Source organism: Panthera tigris, chromosome B2 (assembly GCF_018350195.1).
Source record: "Panthera tigris isolate Pti1 chromosome B2, P.tigris_Pti1_mat1.1, whole genome shotgun sequence".
Lineage (NCBI taxonomy): Eukaryota > Metazoa > Chordata > Mammalia > Carnivora > Felidae > Panthera > Panthera tigris.
The window spans coordinates 30,458,865-30,475,741 of NC_056664.1; the positions used below are offsets into that span (position 1 = coordinate 30,458,865).

Below are 16,877 nucleotides of genomic sequence, written 5' to 3' on the forward strand. Positions count from 1 at the left end.
GGGGGAAAGGGGTGGGTGGGGAGGGGTTGTGGGGCTGGGGCCTCACTTCCCCTCCACCCCCCTCCCCTGGTCCCCTATCCCTGGGGCCGTTTGTTAAAAAAGAGTAATAAAAGGATTAAAAAATTTTTCTGAAATGATTTTGGGGATGGGTTGGTTGTTTGCAATCTTTTTGTAGCATAGTACAGTCCCCAGTGAAGTGGTTTTACAGAATTTACTTACCTCCGTGATCTGTTGTAACGAGCTATCTCAAAATTTGACCATTTTATTGTATATTGAAGTCTTAGGGATTGGGAATTAGAGCTGGCTTCCACTGGGCGATCGGTTTCTTGTGCCAGTGAGTGAGGTCTGTTGGTTACCAGTCTGCAGCTGATGGTTGGGCTGGTCACATAGGGCTACCCTCAGGTGTCTGGGGCTTTGGTGGCACACCTGGAAGGTAGAATCCCACTGGACTGTCACTAGGACATCAGGCCAATTATGTCCTTGAGCTAGTGCTCAAAGAGGTCCTGGTGGCTGCTGTAAAGTGTAGGACCTGGCCTTAGCAGGGCTCTTCTGCCACATCCAGTTGGTCCAGCACGGAGCTAACAAACAGGGAGGGGACCACAACTGCATCTCAAAGGGAGTAGCAAAGGATTGGCATCCTTGTGTCGTTTTGGTCCTGGCCACAAACTTGAGAGGACATGCCTTTAAAGTTGTCATGGACTCCATTTAAGCATGAACAGTAGGCTCCTTGGACCAGGTAGAGGAGTTCCACCATTGTCAAACTTGGCTAGGCCTGCTAAGAGTGTATTGAGGTCTGCAGCTGCTTGGAAATTAAAAGGCTTTTTACTGGATAGTCTGACAGCCCTATGCTAGCCTGGAGTAAGTTTTGTCCTCTCTGAACTCTTTTATTCACATGTAAAATGCTTTTGGGGTGCCTGGGTGGCTCAGGCGGTTAAAGGTCAGGATCTCAGTTTGTGAGCTCAAGCCCCAAATAGTGGAACTCTGGCGAGGACAACCGGGAACCTGCTTGGGATTCTCTCTCCCTCTCTGCCCATCCCCAACTCACACGCATAGGCCCTCACTCTAAATTTAAAAAAAAAAAAAATGCTCCTGCATGAAAATGTTCCCTGTAAAGGGCTGTCGCTGTCAACAGGCTCATTTTAGTGTTGTGCTACATGAACAGTAAACCATGGTAGTGCACATCTCCCAGGGAAAGGTTAAAAGTGGTCTTACACAGCTAGGTTCCTAGAAATTCTTAATTTTAAACAAGTTCAGAGAAGACAATGTACTGTTTTCATTTTTGAGAGGGCGTGTGTGAGTGGGGGAGGGGCAGAGAGCAAGGGGGAACAGTTTCTGAAGCAGGCTCTAGGCTGAGAGCAGAGAGCCAGATGGGGGCTCAAAACTCCTGAACCCTGAGATCATGACTGGAGCCGGAGTCAGACGCCCCTGAAGTACTTAGGCTATTTAAGGAAGACAATTTAGAGACCAAAGAGCCAGGAAAATCTGACTTTTATTTCTTAAATACTGTGAAGGAAGATGGGGGAAATGGTCCCCTGATGAGGGAGGGCCACAAGAACTAGGGATCATCAGCAAAGGCCCGGTGGGCATTAGGGAAGCGCTGGGGGCTGTAGTTGGGGTCTTCCTGTAGTCGCTTTTGTATATCAGCCCGGAGCTAGAGAGAGAGAGCAAGCAGGTCGGAGGGGCAGCGGCCAGGCCCCTAGGATCCCAGCAAGCACGCAAGGCCATCCCTTAGAAGCTAACACTTCCCCACCAGCCACACTGTCAGCCCAATATGGTATCGCCGAGCCTTCCCAGATGCCACTAGGGAAAAACTCTTTTAAAAAATCACATGGTAGCCCCAGACTGACCAGTTCATCTCTGAAAAGATCAGAAAAGAGGGGCCCTAGCCCAACCCCTCCCACTAGACCATCCCTATCCTGCTTCAAGGTGGGGGCACCTGCTGCCTGTAGCTCTCCTGAACCTCTGGTGCCTCCAGGTCCCGGCTCAGGCTCTCAGGGCTCGTCAGGGGCCGAGCTCCGGCTGCCTTAGCTGCCCGGCTCACGGCCTCTGAGAGAAGCAGCTGGGGGCCCTCACCCTGCATCGTCTGGGGGACAGGGGGTCGGGAGGGAAAAGAGGATCAACGTCAGATCCAGTGCCACCACCCAGCTCACCCTTTCCAGGAATCAACCACTGAGTTCCTATGCTAGTGGAGAGAAGGGGACTAGTCCAGGCGGTTTTGACAGCAGAGATACCTTCCTAGTTTTATTCGGCTCTGGCCGAAACATGGCATTTGAGTGTGTGGACTCACTCTTCAAAATAAGAGGGGCAGGATGAGTCAGGCCAGCCAGCATTCTGAGCTGGCTAGTCCACAAGAGGAAGCCCACCTTAAGGAAAATAGGCCCTAGTCACATTCCTAGCCACCAGGCAGCTGAGGGAGGACAGGACTGCTGGCAAATGCTAACATGAAGGTGTGCTGCAGCGACCGTGAGCAAGTCAATCCCCGGGAAGGTGTCCTCAGCCATTAAATGACGGGACTAAACTAGGAAGAATTCCTTGACTCTGAATAATTGGATTCTAAGCACGACAGGGGAATTTGGATAAAGAGAGATCCTCAGGGAAGAAGCAGACCAACCTTGCGTCTCTTGGCAGGCATACCACTGAGGTAGGCATCGCTCAGGGGAGGCTGCGGCTTCACCTTCCGCTGGCTCTGAATGTCCTGCTGGATAATCGGAACCCACTCCTGGGGATGAAAAGGGGATGAGTAACTGGCACAACTTTCAGCTGCCTTGGCCCACCGGCCCACCTCCCGACACTTACTGGGGGGACTGCGGCCGCCCAAGGTTCTGTCTCAGCTGAAGCTCCATCCTGTTCGTCACGGGAGCCGCCGCCCTCAGGAGCAGGAGGCGGACCTCGGGACATGGCCTCTTCTGCTGTTGTTCCAGGGGCTGGGGAAGCATTCTCCCGCTGGGAGCCAGACACGAGGGAAGACACGGGCTTCAGCACGCCCAGCTCCAGCCCTCCCGCCCCCGGTCCCCCACTCCACATCACCTGGCCCCTCAACTCTCCCTGGTACCTGAGGCTCAGGGGAAGTTCTCTCTGATCCCTGAACTTCCATTGGCTCCTCAGGAAGTGGCTATAAAATTGGACAGAGAAGGAGAACACAGAAAGCCGTCTCAGGCCTCTCCAGTTCCCTCAAGTCCCCTGACCCCAGAGCCCATCTGGGTCCCTTACCTGGGGGGGATCACCAACCCTGCGAACATATCTGAGAATGGCATCAGGGCCTACGGGCATGTGCTCCAGAACCACCTGAAGCCTCAGTCCCATCATAGTGGTCAGCCAGCTCACCAAGGACGGGTTCACCCCACGAGACATGCGACGCTGAGGGCAGAAAGCAGCCTTAGAACACAGCATCTTCAACGAGCTCTTGAGAAGTGTCAAAGAGTAAAGGACAGCAATTGGGGGAGAAAAAATAAAAACCGCAGGATACCAGAGAGAATGGAAACCCAAGGAAACAGAAGGCTGGGGCTCTGGGACGGAGGTTGTGCTTACAATTCGGCCATTGATGACCGCGGCAAGCTCCATCTGCTGTCCCCCCAAGCAGTGCAGGTTGAGGGCCAGGCATTCAAACAGGCCCTGGTTACACAACTCAAGCAGGCGGGCCCCAAATCCACTGTCTGTGGGCAAGACACAAGGAGGAGATGCTGGCACCCGACAGCTCTGCACATCTAACACCCCCGCCCCCCGGCCCCCCAGCCCCGCTGCCCCTGACCTGTGCAGTGCAGCACATGAGCAGCGATGCTATTGAACTGCTCTTGGAGAAATTCCAGGTTTGTCCGGATGATGTCCACCCCTGGCTGAACCTGCACCAAAGACTGAGAAACAACACACACAAAGACCCTCCGAATCAGGAACCCTGGGAGACCAGGAACCAAAAGCGGTAGCAGGAACAGGAGCTACCCTGACGGGACCCAGGAGAAGAGGGAATGTGAGGGGTACTCACAAAACTCTCCCGCACGTACTCTTCCAGCCCTGTGATCAACGTGTGGGTTGCCGTCTATGGGGGAAACAGCGCAAGTTTAGATCCAAGCCCCAGCCCTCAAGACACTGTCCTCCCCTCTACCTCCAGTAAGTCCAGGGCTTGAGCTGGAGCAATCATAGCTTTAGATGACAGATAAACAGAGTCAGGAATAAAGAACAGAAAGTGACGAGAAAGAGAGCTCTGGGGTCCAAGATCTTCATTTACCCGTATGTTACCAGGTGTGGGCTCTTGGCCACCCAGGTAGTGCTGGTGGAAAAAGGATCGCAGCTGGGGCTGGAGCCGCTGCAGTGGCTGGAAATGCCCATGAAGAAGCATCACCACATCCACCATGGAAAAGTTCTGGCACAGCAGAGAGAGTAGGGCCCCAAAGAATCCTAGAGACAGGGACAGAAGTCAGCAGCGGCCTCTACCACCTGGCCTGCCCACCCACCACAAGCCCATTGGCCTCATCCCACCTCGGCAATACCCCTCAACAGAGACCATCGACCTATCCCTCCCTGTAGAAGGCCAAGGCACTCCCAATTTGCTCACCGAGGGCCCCATCAGCCCCAGGCTCAAAGATGTTGCTTGATCCACTGAGGCGCTGTATGAAAGCAGCAATACTTTCACTACTGCCAGCCCGAGCCCCCAGGGAGCCCAGCAGGGAGTTCAGTACGCCCTGCACCACGGAGGTAAAAAACTCCGGTGAAAGGCTCTCAAGACCCAGGCCTCCAGGACTCCCTGCGCCACCAGAAGGGGACCCTGGTGGGGGCATGGTCTGCTGCTCTGGGGCCGGGGGTGGGGGTGGGGGTGGCGGGGGGGGCGGAGGGGCCGTCTGTGTCGCCTGGCAAAGAGAAGGAACAAACAACAGAACACAAGGTGAACACGGAGACAAGGATGTAAAACAACACCAGAAAGGCACAAACCAAGAGGGCCGTGGAAGATGGAGAGCTGTAATCTGCTCTTTACTCCCCAAAGCACAATGCGCACACATAGTTACACAGCGGCAGGATGGGGCAGAGCACCGACCCTCTCTCCCTCTCGATGGGGTAGGTTACAAAGCAGCAACACCAATTACTTCGCTTTCACAGCCTCAATTTCCTCATCTCCAAATCGGGGCAGGGGTGGGTGGGAATCCGAGTCCACAAATTCCCAAGGCTCCCTCCCACCGACATGCCACCAGAGACTGTAGCCCAGCAGCAATACCACAGCAACAAGGCACCAGCGCCTGGCCTAGCCAAGGGAAAGGGTGAAGTGATGAGCAAGCTAGGCACTTACCTGCAGAAAGTCGGTCATGCCCTGGAGAAAGGCAGGGACACCAGGCATCGCCACGGTGATGGTGGGAGAAGCCATGCCAGGCCCTCCGGCCCCTGGCCCCGCAGGACCCAGCAGGTTCCCTAGGAGCTGTGAGAACTGAAGATCGGCCGCTGAGGGTTGAGGGGGTGGAGGCTGGGTGGGTCCCCCGGGGGCAGGACCAGCTGTGGTTGCTGTGTTGGTGGTGCCTGCACTGGCTGAAGCAGTGGCAGGGGCTGGAGGTGGTGCCATTCCTGGGGTCCCCTGAGCTACAGAGGCCAAAAGAAAATAAGATGAAATCCAGAGAAACGAGACCCCACAGCATTTCCATTCTGATCTTCCCAGCAAGAAAGCAAGAACGAAGGACCTATGGAGAGAACTGGGAAGCACCAGTAAGGAGATTAAGGAGCATCAGCCTGCAGGGCCATGGGAGTGACTACAGCTGGAGACAGGGAAGAACGAGGACTCACCCACAAGAACGGGCTGCATAAGAAGCTGCCCCACGAGGCCGCTCACCATCTGGGCCAAAGAGGCATTGGTACCTAGTCCAGCGCTCTGCTGAAGGGAGAACAAAGGGGGCTTTCAGTCCTGCCCTTTTCATTCCCCACCACAGGATTCTCTCCCCGAACTTCCCCACCAGAACCCCTCCACCCTTACTCACTAGAGTACCCGAGATTGGGGGCCCCCCAGGATGGGAAGGCCGAGCCTGTGGAGGGGTAGGCCGAGCAATCACCACCCGGGTCGGAGCTGTCGGGAAACCCGGCACCTGCTGTCCTGTGGGTGGCAGAGGGGAGAGACCGGAGAGGGCTGAAGGCTGGGCCCCTGACTGCCAGCCAACGGCACCCACCACCGTGGACCGTGCCCCGCCTCCCAAACTTCCCCTTCCAGGTTATTACCTGCGGCCGCGGAGGCAACAGCTGCCACCATGGCCTGATGAGTGATCTGGTGGGCGACGGCGTGCATGAACTCAGGGGGCAGGGAGGGCAGCTGGATGAGGGTGGAGCCTGGGGGGCGGGTCTGATGTAACCTTGAACCTGGACCCCCTTCAGCCCACCCATTCGGCCCTACCCCTTCTCTACCCAGAGCTCTGCCTGCTCTGATGCCCTCACTCTTACCCAGGGTTTGGCCATGACCAGGGGGTCCTAGGGGGCCAGTGGGAGCACTCGGAACTCCACCGGGCTGTGTGCCAGAATCTGGGTAAGGAGACAGAGAGAGTAGCCCTGAGACAGGCGAGGCCAAAGCCTAACTATATCCTCCTGAGACTGGCGTCCTTCAGGCCGCTACTCCCCCCACCAAAAAGCCTGCCTCTCCCTCCATCTAGACAGGAAGGCGGCACTCCCTTCACCATGCAAACAAAACTGCAAGGACAAGCAGTCACTCCTGCCCCTCCCCACGCATGCCAACTGAAAAGTTTCTAGTCTGGTTAACCCTGCTACCTCCATCACCCCTGACTTCTCCCTTCCCCACCCTCCCTCTCTCACACCTCGCTACAGAGCCCCCTCCCAAGCCACGTTGCTCTTCTCTACCAACAACCAATCCTAACTCACCTTGGATGTTCATGTGCATCATAACTACAGGTTCCACGCTCTGGTGGGAAATCCGGATGACCCTTGGGTGGCTGGTGGTCGGGGGGGGAGCCGGCCCTGGCGGGGGAACACCCTCGGTTGAGGACTCGACAGTGGTAGAAGTGGGAGCCAGGGATGAGGCCTGCCCAGGACCAGGGGGAGCTGCCTCCGCATTAGAAGTCGGGGGGGGCCGAGTCCCATTCCCCGTCATGGTCACGGTGGTTCCCACGTTGATCTGGAGGAGACAGATGAATGACACAAAAGTGAGTAAAACAAGAGCCTAACCCATGGCACTCCGTGATATACTTCCGAAGTCTCCCCCATTCTCCGTCACTACATATTTCTAAAGTCCCCACCTCTTCTCACTACTGTCAAACCTGGTAGCTACCCTGGGTCATGCCACCACCAGCCATGCAGTCTCCCTCACACCAGGCTCCTCCCCTCAGACCCACCTGGATGGGAATGGCTGCCTGCTGGAGCACCATGGGGGTGGTGTAGTGAGACATGGGCCGGACCACATGCAGGTGTCGTGGGGGCGCACAGGCCAGGTTGCAGCGCAGGTCAGACAGCGCCACAAAAGTGTTGCCCAGCAGCCGTAGGCTCTCCCCCACCAAGTTGATCAAGCGCTGGTCCTCTTCGCGGCCCTCTTGCTATATCCCCAGGGTCAAGCATAGAAAGGCCAAAAATATTAGGCTGGGACGAACGTCAATAACAAAAGCAGTAACACCTTTGAATGACACCACATTCTCTACACCCCCAGGCGTAGCCTCGGAAGCTTTCAAGTAGACCCAACCTCTATAAATAAATTCTACTTCGTGCACACGGAAAGTTTCCTATTACAACAAACCCTACGGCAAATCAGTACAGCATCATCTGCTAAATTTCCTTACTCTGCCTAAGTTTCCTAATTAACCCAAGGTATGAAAAGGTACAAAGACAGTAGGTATCACAGAGATGATGACCCTCCCTATAAACAAGGAAAACATCACTTACGAGTCTAAAGAGGAATCATTCTGTTGCAGACAATGTCTTTTTCTGGGGAAAGGATTAGCTGTATTTCGGCCTATTCCATTTGGGACAAATGGGGGTGAGGGGGTAGGCGGGGCTCACGTTGTTGTTGTAGTCCGTGGTGGCGGCAGCGCCCAGAACCTCATAGTAGCGCTGCAGGAAGGGCTGGAGGCGGCTCTCAAGCCGCTGTAGCTCCTGGAGCACTTCAACATACTCCGCAGGGGAAGGATGGCTGTGGGCAACCCCGAGAGGCAGTGAGCCAAGGCTCTCCTCAGACCCCTAACCTCAAAGTTGACACAGACTACACCTGCCCTGTCTGTCCGCAGCCTCCCGGACCCCTGGCCCAATCCCCTCTAGGACAAGCAGAGCATCTGTGCTTTACCTGTACCCACAGGAAGACAAGAGAAAATACACTGCTTCTCCCTTTCCCACCACATGATTCTATACCTGTGATGACAAGAAACTAACTCTGAAGAAAGAGGCGTGGCCTGTGAGAACTCAAGAGAGAGAATCTTAATCAGGCTCAGGAAACACCATCTGGACTTTCTTGCCCCAGGGACAGCAGTGCTTCTGGCTCAGATGCCAACTCTAACCTCATCAGCCGGTCCAGAGCCTCTCCCTGCCCACCCCCCACCCCCGACACTAGCCCTATAGGAGAGACTGTCAAGCAGCCGTCTTCTCCCATCATATCCTTCTTGGCTCTCACACTTCACTTGGGATCCCCAAACCCCCTCCCAAAGGGTCCCTCTGTTTCTCACTTGGGTGCATTGGTCTCTGGGGCAGGTGTTGGGCCCGCTGGAGCTGGGCCGGAAGGGGTGAGCTCCGGGCTCTGGGCTGGGGCACGCTCCTCCACTTCTTCGGCCTCCATGGGCTCCCGAGGAGGCACTTCACTTTCAACTGGTTCTGATGTTTGAGAACTCAAGGCTACAGACTCCGGGGCCACGGTTGGCGTCTGTGGGGGCGGCTGACTGTGCTGTGCTTGGGGTCCCCCTCGACACTAAAGGGGAGGGATTCAGGATACCAAAGGCAGGGTGAGACTGCTGCAGAGAATTACCCAGGACAAAGGAGACTGAGTGGAGAAGGAGCTCTAGCTGGGCTCCCTGAAGGCAGGGCTTTGCATTGGCCTCTTTGATTCCCTAGCCACCAACGTAAAACTTAAATAAGAGGCACAACAAATAGCTGTTTTACTTGCAAATTACTAGCAAAATACAAAAAGTATGGTTCGCTAAATCCCCACAAAAAAAGAAAGAAAGGTCACAAGCTACAGCCACGACACAAACTAATGGAAATAGTATCAACTATAGCAATTTAGAAACTAAAAAAGCATGAACTGCTTCTATAATTGAAAGAAGCAGCCGTGAGAATTATCTGACAAGTTTGAAACAAACTTCCCGGATACCAGGCACCCAGAGAATTGGCAGGAACAAGATAGGCTGACAAAGATACTTTTTCCTGCCCCAAAGACTGAAGACTGCAGAGAAGAGACCAGATTAGACAAGGACAATCCAACTGATATGGCCAGTCATGCCTTCACCACCAGGCGGAGACAAGAGGGGTAAGGGAGAATGAAGAGACAGACAGACCCTAGACAGCCTTGTCCACTGACCTCCATCCGAGAAAGTAAGGTCTGTATATCTCTGATCATGTGCTGAGCCATCACCAGCCGTACTCGGGGCTCACTCTACGATAAGAGAGGGAAAATCAGGGTACACCTGAGATGAAGCCATGAACTCTACCACCCACTGAAGCAGGTCCCAGCCATCTCCTTGGCCAGGTTCACCCCCCACCTCATGGCCTCCTTCTCCCAGATCCCCTTCCCTGACCCTCCCAGGCCCGTGATACCTGAATCGGGGCCTGTTCCATGTTGATGTGAACATCCACAGCAGAGCCGTCACTCTGAGAAAAGGGTAAGGGAAGTTGCTCTGGGAGAAGCCAAATACTAAGGCCCCCACACCTTCAACTCATTCTCTAGAGCCCCACTCTTTTTCTCAAAGACTGAGGTCATATCAGACCTCAGGGCCCTGGAAACCCAATCTAAAGACCAAGACACCTGTCTTATAAGCTCTCTGCCATTACCACAACCAAACCACCCTTCCCCACAAAAACCATCCTATGTGGAACACAAGCTTACAGGAAGATTGAAGGTTCCAACCATGACATAGCTGTTGGCATTCCGGTCATGAACAGAGGCCCCAGGCCCCCGAGTACCAGGCGGGGGTCCCCCACCATGGGTGGCTGAGGCAGACCCTATCCCAGAAGATGCCCCAGAAGGGAGCTGCGTCTGAGGAGGAGCCCGTTCCACCAGGTGAATAACCTTTCCCCCAACATCTGCAGGGAAAAAAAAAAGATACACACCAAAGCATTATATGATCAGGTAAGCTCAAGGCCTCACTTCATCCCTCTAGACAGCTGCCTCAACCTCTAAACTGCCTCCCCCAAACTCTTACTGTATTCCTGGAGCTTCTTATCATCCTGCAGAACTCGTCCCTGATAGATGAGCCGTTGTTTCTCAGAGGGAATGCTGACAGAGGCAGCGATGTGCTCCTTAAATTCCTTTACATTCATCTGCAAGGTAACAGAAATAAAAAACTATCAGCTAATGTAGGAAAGGGAAAGGACAGAAGGCGGACAACCGACTTTTGGGCATGAGGGGTAAAAATCACCCAATCATAAAATCACTACCCATTTGTCTTGATTGTGAGGTAATTATTGTGCAAAGCCCCAAACTAAGACGTGTTAACACCTGTCAAAACAGACAATAAATGTTAACAAAGTTCAGGTTATATGCCCAGAAGAAAATCACATGGCTGGATACAGAAAAGCTAACTGACCTTCACTTCTCTCCCTGGCTCCCAAAGGAATGTATGTCTAAAGATACCAATGACCCCTCCCCAAACACAAAATGATACAACTCTGCAATCTCCAAAATAAACGCAATGATAAGGAAGGTGGGGTGGAAAATCAAGCCAGAAAACTCAACTAAGTAGAAAAAGAGAAAAGAGCAAACACTTTCCTAACTGGACAACATACTCTTGGGAAGTACCAGAATGTTTACATACATCTAATCACAAAAGTCTACATGGTCTTCTTGTATGTGTTTTAAAAACTACAGACCTCATGATTTTCTCTCCAAGTATTAGAGGAATTAATGGCATAAACAGCTGTGTCTGTGGCATTACAATCAAGACTCAAATTATGCCACAAATACTAGAAAATCCACTCAATAGCCTATTAGGGCTCTACCTGCACTATGGGCTCTGATTTCCAGCCTTTAAAAACAGAGTACAGATTTGACCAATTTTTGCTTTTAAGACTTGTGTTTTGGATCTCCATTCTGTTTCCCTTCCCAAAAGCAAGAGCTAGGTCTGTCCCTTTGGGCTAGGGTTCCCTCATGATGATGGCACAGATTTCCCCCTTCCTCCATATTTCCCTCTGCATGAGTTCTATCACAGTGGAAAAAGGCAGAATGAAATCTGCCTCATCCATACCTTCCCACTCAACAAGCAACACCAGAAAGTATCCTGTCTAGATCATGAACAAAGGAACCGATGAAAGAAGATTTGAGGACCCCCCCCCCAAAAAACCAGGCTCTTCTCTCAGAATAAGGGGACTACAAGAGGAAGGGTGAATGGGGGTCTTCCAGAAATACTGGGGTCTCACCTGGGCCCCCACAATAAAGGTCCGAGTCTGAGAGTCCAAGGTCTTCACCAGCACCTCCAGGCTGTCAGGCTCCTCCATACTGGTAGTGGTACTGGTAGTATCACTGGGCTCCATGGCCGACAGCTCTCTACGGAAGAATGGAGGGAGGGAGGCCTGCTGTCGCCCAAAGCGGATTTTATACACCCGGAAGCCTTCCCAGCCTGAGTCTCCGCCCTAATACCTAAAGAGTTTCTCCCACACAAGCACACACACACACACCCCCGCCCCCATCCCCCTTCTGATTCCGGGGCACAGGGAGAGAAACACAAAGGGCAGGAGATCGACGGCACAGAGAGCTGGAAGACAGGGAGAGATGGGAGGGGCTCCACAGTGCCAATCACAATAAGGGAGGGCCACTCAGGCTAGGAAGCAGGAAAGATAAAAAAAAGGAGACCAGTGTCATCATCAGTCGCGATACGACAAAGGCCCCAAAGTTCGACAAAACTGGGGGACACGCGAGAGCTGGGGGGGGTGGGGGGGGGTCGCGCCAGACTCTGCGGAGACAGTGGTTTCGCGCACGCGCGCCACGCCCATCGAACCCGCCTAAGTCACGACAGACCCGAGATGACGGACACTCACGGGGGGCCAGACTGGCTAGCTGACTGCCCCCCTCTTCCACCTTCCCTCGACGCTCCAGCAGAGCGCCGGAACCAACACACACCAAACACACACACACACACACACACACACACACACACCCCACACACACACACCCACACACACTACCACCACCCCGGACTCCGCCCCCGACTTCCCCAAGGTACCGTCACTTCCGGTCTCCCCCAACTTGCCACCGATGGCCACTTCCGTTTCCCCGATAGTATTTGGGGATCGCAAGGCGGTACTTCCGGCTCCCCCAGGTCCCCAAGATTTACTTTTGTGGGGCACGATGAGGAAGTTCGCGGCCCCCAACAATGAGTTCCTTGGGGCGAGACGGGCCGGGGCCGGCCTGGATGGGAGGGAGCCGAGCACCCCGAGGAGCCGCGGCCACCGTCGCCCGGGGGACCGTACTGCGCCTGCGTGCGTCGCTCTACGCATGCGTACACTCTTGGGCACCGCCCACCCCCGCTGACGCTGTTCATTTCTTCTGTGCACGCGCTTGAGCTGTGGGAGGTTGAGGTGGCTACTATAAATGCCTGAAAAAAATTACTAGATGAGACTCTACGCCTCGAGAAGCTTTGGACAGTTGTATGCAACTTGGAGTTTGGGGACTGGGGATTGCGCCTCATCAATCCATGTTATTAAAGTCGTGGCCGGCAGAGAATTTAAGGCGGCACTGTCCTGGCCTCCTAAAATTCTGTCTTGTCACTCTGGCCCTCGAGGCTCTCTACTCCTTCGGCGCCTCCGGAAGTCATCCTTTCCTTAGACGGTTGGAGGTGGTTCGCGAGCTGGGCGTGCCGTCGCGTCGTTGGGGCTGACCTCGGTTCTGCTCGGTGGGCGTTTGGCGGGCTGTGGGCGCCATGTTCCTCGCCGGCGATGTGCGGCCAAGGGGACGCGCCATGTTTTGGAGAAACTAGGATTTACTGTTTTTTAGGACTTTCGTCAAAAAGGGGACCTCAGAGTTTGGGAATTAGAAGCAAATGGACTCAGATTGGACCGAAACACAAGAATCTGACCCTGGGGTTTTGAAGGGGGTGTTGAAGGGCTTCCGCAAGCCCCGGGTCCGCGGGCAGGCGGGACGGTGTTCGCTGCCTAAGCCCTCTAGCCCACCCGCTGCCCTCGGGCCAGGGCCTTGGCCCCCTGGCGCTGCAACTTTCCCAGCCAGGCCGGTTGCTGCCGGTGTGCCTGGCTGCGGTGTCCATAGCCTTTCTGGGATTCGTAGTTTCTACCCAGGTCCCAAGGACCATTTCGGTTAAGAGTTCTAATAAACACCTGTTTAGAGAGCTCTTGGTTTGTGTCAGCCACTTTACTAAGGGTTTTGCGTACTGTCCTTAAAAGCCTTTCAACACCTAGGATAGTTGCTACTTAAAATTTATAGATGACTATACCTAGGCGAAAGTAAGTGGCAGAACTGACAAATCCAGACCTACCAGACCCCGGGTAGAGCACTTCTACCAATAAGTTGTTGTATTTTATATGTATTTGTTTTTTATGATAAAAAGTAACAAACATTACCCGTAAATAGTAATAATGAGCCCTCATATACCCATCACCCAAATTTTCATTAAATCGCAAGCGCATAGCAACCTCACCTCTCAGAACAAATTTTTTGGCAGTCTGTGGGTTATACATAATCTATTAAGGAAGCCATCTTTCATTGCATTAACTGCTCCACCCACTTGGCTCTCCTTACTATTATTTGAGAACCTAAAACCCACCAGAAACTGTAGTAAGTGCTTTTACAAGCATTAGTTATGGCGAATATTTACTTTGGACTTAACTATGTGCAGGCCTTTGTTAAGGACTTTATGTGCATTGTCTCTTTTAATCCTAGCAGATTGATGATTTGGTCATTTTACAAATAAAAAACAGACATAGAGATTCATAAAATTGTCCAAGATCTAACAAATAGTGGAGTTAGGGTTTGCACCCTCTCTGTCTAACACCAGCACCTATCCTCTAACCGTTAGATTATGTAGCCTCTTGTAGTAATAAATGTTGAACAAATAGACTCATGTCCACGAACTTTCTCAGGGGTGTACATATTGTTTCCCCAATTATAAACTTCAGAGGGAAAGTTTTCCATCCACCAGGCCCCAGCGCCTAGTTCATACCTGTTCTAAAGAACTTACCAGGTTGTATTGCAATGATTTTTGTTTACATAGCTAGTTTTCCTTTTACTGCTTCAAGGCCAGGGACTATGTCATTCATTTTTATGTCCCTAGGGCTTAGCTGACAAACAGCTGGGACTCAAAACAGTTTGCTAAGTGAATGAATGAATCAGTCCACCTCTCTTCAGTGCTGCACAACACAGCAGAAAACCAGCTCAGATACAGGTTGAAAGGCCACAGGCTTCTACTTAAGAGGGCTCAGCTTTCCTAATTCTTGAGAGACCCTTGGACATGTCAGGGTGTATTCTGGAGTACTGGCATCTAGAAGAGGGGGAGGAAGGCCCAAACACTGTAAGTAATCCAGGCTTGGGTTGGAAAACAAGGTTGAAGTTACTCATTAGCAGGTGAAAGGGTCAAGGGTCAAGGCAAGGGGGCTGGAAGCTGAGTGGACTGAGTAACTAGCAGGGGGAGAGAGCAGTTAAGGCACCAGCCACTTCACGAAGAGCACCAGCTCCCTCCTGCCTGAAGATGTTCTACCAAATATGGGCAGCTCTATTCTACCTCTATGGTATTCTCCTTAACTCCATCTACCAGTGCCCTGAGTTCAGTCAACTGACAACTCAGGGAGTGGATGGGAAAGAGGTATGGACGAATGGGGGGAGCTTATGGTGGGGGCTCTGAAGGATTTGGGTGGTGGCCTTGAGTGACCGGAAGCCACACTGGGAAAGGGAGAAAGGGCGTGTGTGTTTGTGACAATGAATGCAAGAACAAGTAAAAAAAAATAGTAGTATGGCCATCAATGTGGAGACATGGTAGAATTGGGGGCGGGTGGTTACTCAAGGTGATTGAGAGGAGACAAAGGAAAACTCACTTAATGGCTCCCTGTCATAACCCAAACCTTAGTTGGAAAAAAACAGCCACCACTCCACTCCTAAGTCTTGCCGTCTTAAGAGTGATGATGAAGAGGTTGAATGGATCTTGTAGTGGGGACCCACCCTTTTCTGATCCCCTCCCCCCCACCTGGTTCTCTGCAGTTCCCAGAGCCACACCTGGGCCGGTGGTACTTTATCGCAGGGGCAGCTCCCACCAAGGAGGAATTGGCGACTTTTGACCCTGTGGACAACATTGTTTTCAACATGGCTTCAGGCTCTGCCCCCACACAGCTCCAGCTTCGTGCTACCATCCGCACGTGAGTGGTGAGGAGGCAGAGGCACCAGTAGGTGCAGTCTCTGTTCAGAATATGAGCACCCACCCACAAAGAACTGGGCTCTTTGGGATATCTGCTATTCTTGGCCCACTGAGTCAACAGTTCTATTAGTTTCCTTCTGAAGAGAGATGGGCCTAACCAACCATACCTTGGTAGCTTGATACTACCAAGGGGATCCAGGCTTCAAAAAGAAGTAAGATAAATAGAGGTTGGTATTGTGTGGTTGGGGTGCCACTCAGCCCTTCCTCCTTGTCACCACTTCTGCAGGAAAAATGGGCTCTGTGTGCCCCGGAAATGGATCTACCACCTGACTGAGGGGAGCACAGATCTCAGAACTGAAGGTTGGTTCTCTCCAGCCCTCATGCTCCCCAAGTCCCCTGGGCTTGCTTGGTTTTGCATCTCTGCCCTGACACTCTCCCCACCTCCCCGTCCCAAACAGGGCGCCCAGACATGAAGACCAAGCTCTTCTCCAGCTCATGCCCAGGTGGAATCATGCTGAAAGAGTCAGGCCAGGGTTATCAGCGCTTCCTCCTCTACAGTGAGTGGAGATGCCAGGCAGGAAGGGTTGGAGGAAACACTTGGAGGGCAGGAGCCTCTCACTCTGGGTCCTATGATATCATCCCAGGAAGGGCTGGGTGCCTCCATGAGGTCCTCACCAGGGTGGTGCTAAGAAGCAGGGACTTTGATAGGCCTGCCTGGTTCTGCCTTGCTCTTCCAGATCGCTCACCACACCCTCCTGAGAAATGTGTGGAGGAATTTCAGTCCCTGACCTCTTGTTTGGACTCCAAAGCCTTCTTACTGACTCCCAGGAATCAAGGTGAGGGGGTAAAGTCCCACAGAAGAGGACTAGGACTCACCAAGTCTTATGTGCCAGATGAAAGGGACTCAAGTGATGTCACCAGAGGACATGGCCAAAGGCTGACATCATTAGAATGGCGGTGTTGACACCTCCGTTTGTGTCATAGGCTGTGATGACATCAGAAGGATGTGGCCAAGAGCTATGATGTCACCCAAGGGAGCCAGGATGGGCTCTGGGCTACTCAAAGGAGAGGTTTCAGAGTTTGTGGTGTATAAATGGGGCAGAGGGGCAGAGATGTAGGGGGAAAGGCCTCAGAGACCCCTTCTTAGATGTGGGGAAAAGCAGGAATGCATTCTCCTCTACCCTGTTACCACCAGTGTTGCCTTTCTTCCTGGATTTCCTTCCTTTTCATCCTCTTCTTTTCTCCGTCCTCCCACCAGAGGCCTGTGCGCTGTCCAGTGACTGACCTGTGGCTTCATCTGTGCCCCAGATGGATATGGTGGGAGCTGCAGTTGTGCTGCAGGGAGAAGCTGGAGACTCCCAGCTCCCTTTCAAGAGTAATAAAGATGGTTTTTCAATCCTCATCTCATTTTGGGTT

At 52.9% G+C, this 16,877-nt stretch overlaps 2 protein-coding genes across 23 annotated transcripts; one reads left to right on the plus strand and one right to left on the minus strand.

Moving 5' to 3' along the window:
- Nucleotides 1-246: 246 nt before the first annotated feature.
- BAG6 (BAG cochaperone 6) lies at nt 247-12,546 on the minus strand. Of its 19 annotated transcripts, none has more exons than XM_042985971.1 (26): nt 12,327-12,544; nt 11,524-11,650; nt 10,311-10,428; nt 9,995-10,191; nt 9,706-9,759; nt 9,470-9,544; nt 8,622-8,860; nt 7,966-8,095; nt 7,308-7,505; nt 6,838-7,090; nt 6,406-6,483; nt 6,187-6,294; nt 5,952-6,064; nt 5,761-5,845; nt 5,276-5,559; nt 4,550-4,841; nt 4,223-4,392; nt 3,980-4,033; nt 3,749-3,851; nt 3,529-3,653; nt 3,211-3,357; nt 3,053-3,112; nt 2,797-2,943; nt 2,612-2,719; nt 1,937-2,083; nt 1,470-1,651 (listed from the first exon to the last, which is right to left on the minus strand). In XM_042985971.1, the coding sequence occupies exons 2-26, from the start codon at nt 11,635-11,637 to the stop codon at nt 1,556-1,558; spliced, it is 3,495 nt and encodes a 1,164-aa protein (XP_042841905.1). In that variant the 5' UTR covers nt 11,638-11,650; nt 12,327-12,544; the 3' UTR covers nt 1,470-1,555. The 19 variants fall into 19 exon arrangements, with proteins under 19 accessions (XP_042841910.1, XP_042841905.1, XP_042841902.1 ...); XM_042985968.1 differs by having other exon boundaries at nt 5,761-5,848; nt 12,327-12,543; XM_042985983.1 differs by having other exon boundaries at nt 4,550-4,601; nt 5,761-5,848; nt 12,327-12,541.
- Nucleotides 12,231-16,859, plus strand: APOM (apolipoprotein M). 4 transcript variants are annotated; one of them, XM_042985997.1, is made up of 7 exons: nt 12,262-12,322; nt 14,388-14,624; nt 15,308-15,462; nt 15,748-15,821; nt 15,920-16,018; nt 16,199-16,297; nt 16,720-16,859. In XM_042985997.1, exons 2-7 carry the CDS (start codon nt 14,565-14,567, stop codon nt 16,743-16,745), a joined length of 513 nt encoding a protein of 170 aa, XP_042841931.1. In that variant the 5' UTR covers nt 12,262-12,322; nt 14,388-14,564; the 3' UTR covers nt 16,746-16,859. The 4 variants fall into 4 exon arrangements, with proteins under 4 accessions (XP_042841932.1, XP_042841931.1, XP_007098864.1 ...); XM_042985998.1 differs by lacking the exon at nt 14,388-14,624 and having other exon boundaries at nt 12,231-12,322; XM_007098802.3 differs by lacking the exons at nt 12,262-12,322; nt 14,388-14,624 and adding an exon at nt 12,640-12,995.
- Nucleotides 16,860-16,877: the final 18 nt, after the last annotated feature.

What these genes read in the sequence shown, in the direction of transcription:
- BAG6 (XM_042985968.1), bottom strand. Translation starts at nt 11,637, where the DNA reads ATGGAGCCCAGTGATACTACCAGTACCACTACCAGTATGGAGGAGCCT. An exon ending in GATGCACATGAACATCCAAG is followed by an intron (nt 6,484 to 6,837) that starts GTGAGTTAGGAT and finishes CTCCTTACCCAG; the next exon opens with ATTCTGGCACACAGCCCGGT. An exon ending in GGGTTGGTGATCCCCCCCAG is followed by an intron (nt 3,113 to 3,210) that starts GTAAGGGACCCA and finishes CCAATTTTATAG; the next exon opens with CCACTTCCTGAGGAGCCAAT.
- APOM (XM_007098799.3), top strand. Translation starts at nt 14,802, where the DNA reads ATGTTCTACCAAATATGGGCAGCTCTATTCTACCTCTATGGTATTCTC. An exon ending in AGGGAGTGGATGGGAAAGAG is followed by an intron (nt 14,916 to 15,307) that starts GTATGGACGAAT and finishes GGTTCTCTGCAG; the next exon opens with TTCCCAGAGCCACACCTGGG. An exon ending in TCAGCGCTTCCTCCTCTACA is followed by an intron (nt 16,019 to 16,198) that starts GTGAGTGGAGAT and finishes TTGCTCTTCCAG; the next exon opens with ATCGCTCACCACACCCTCCT.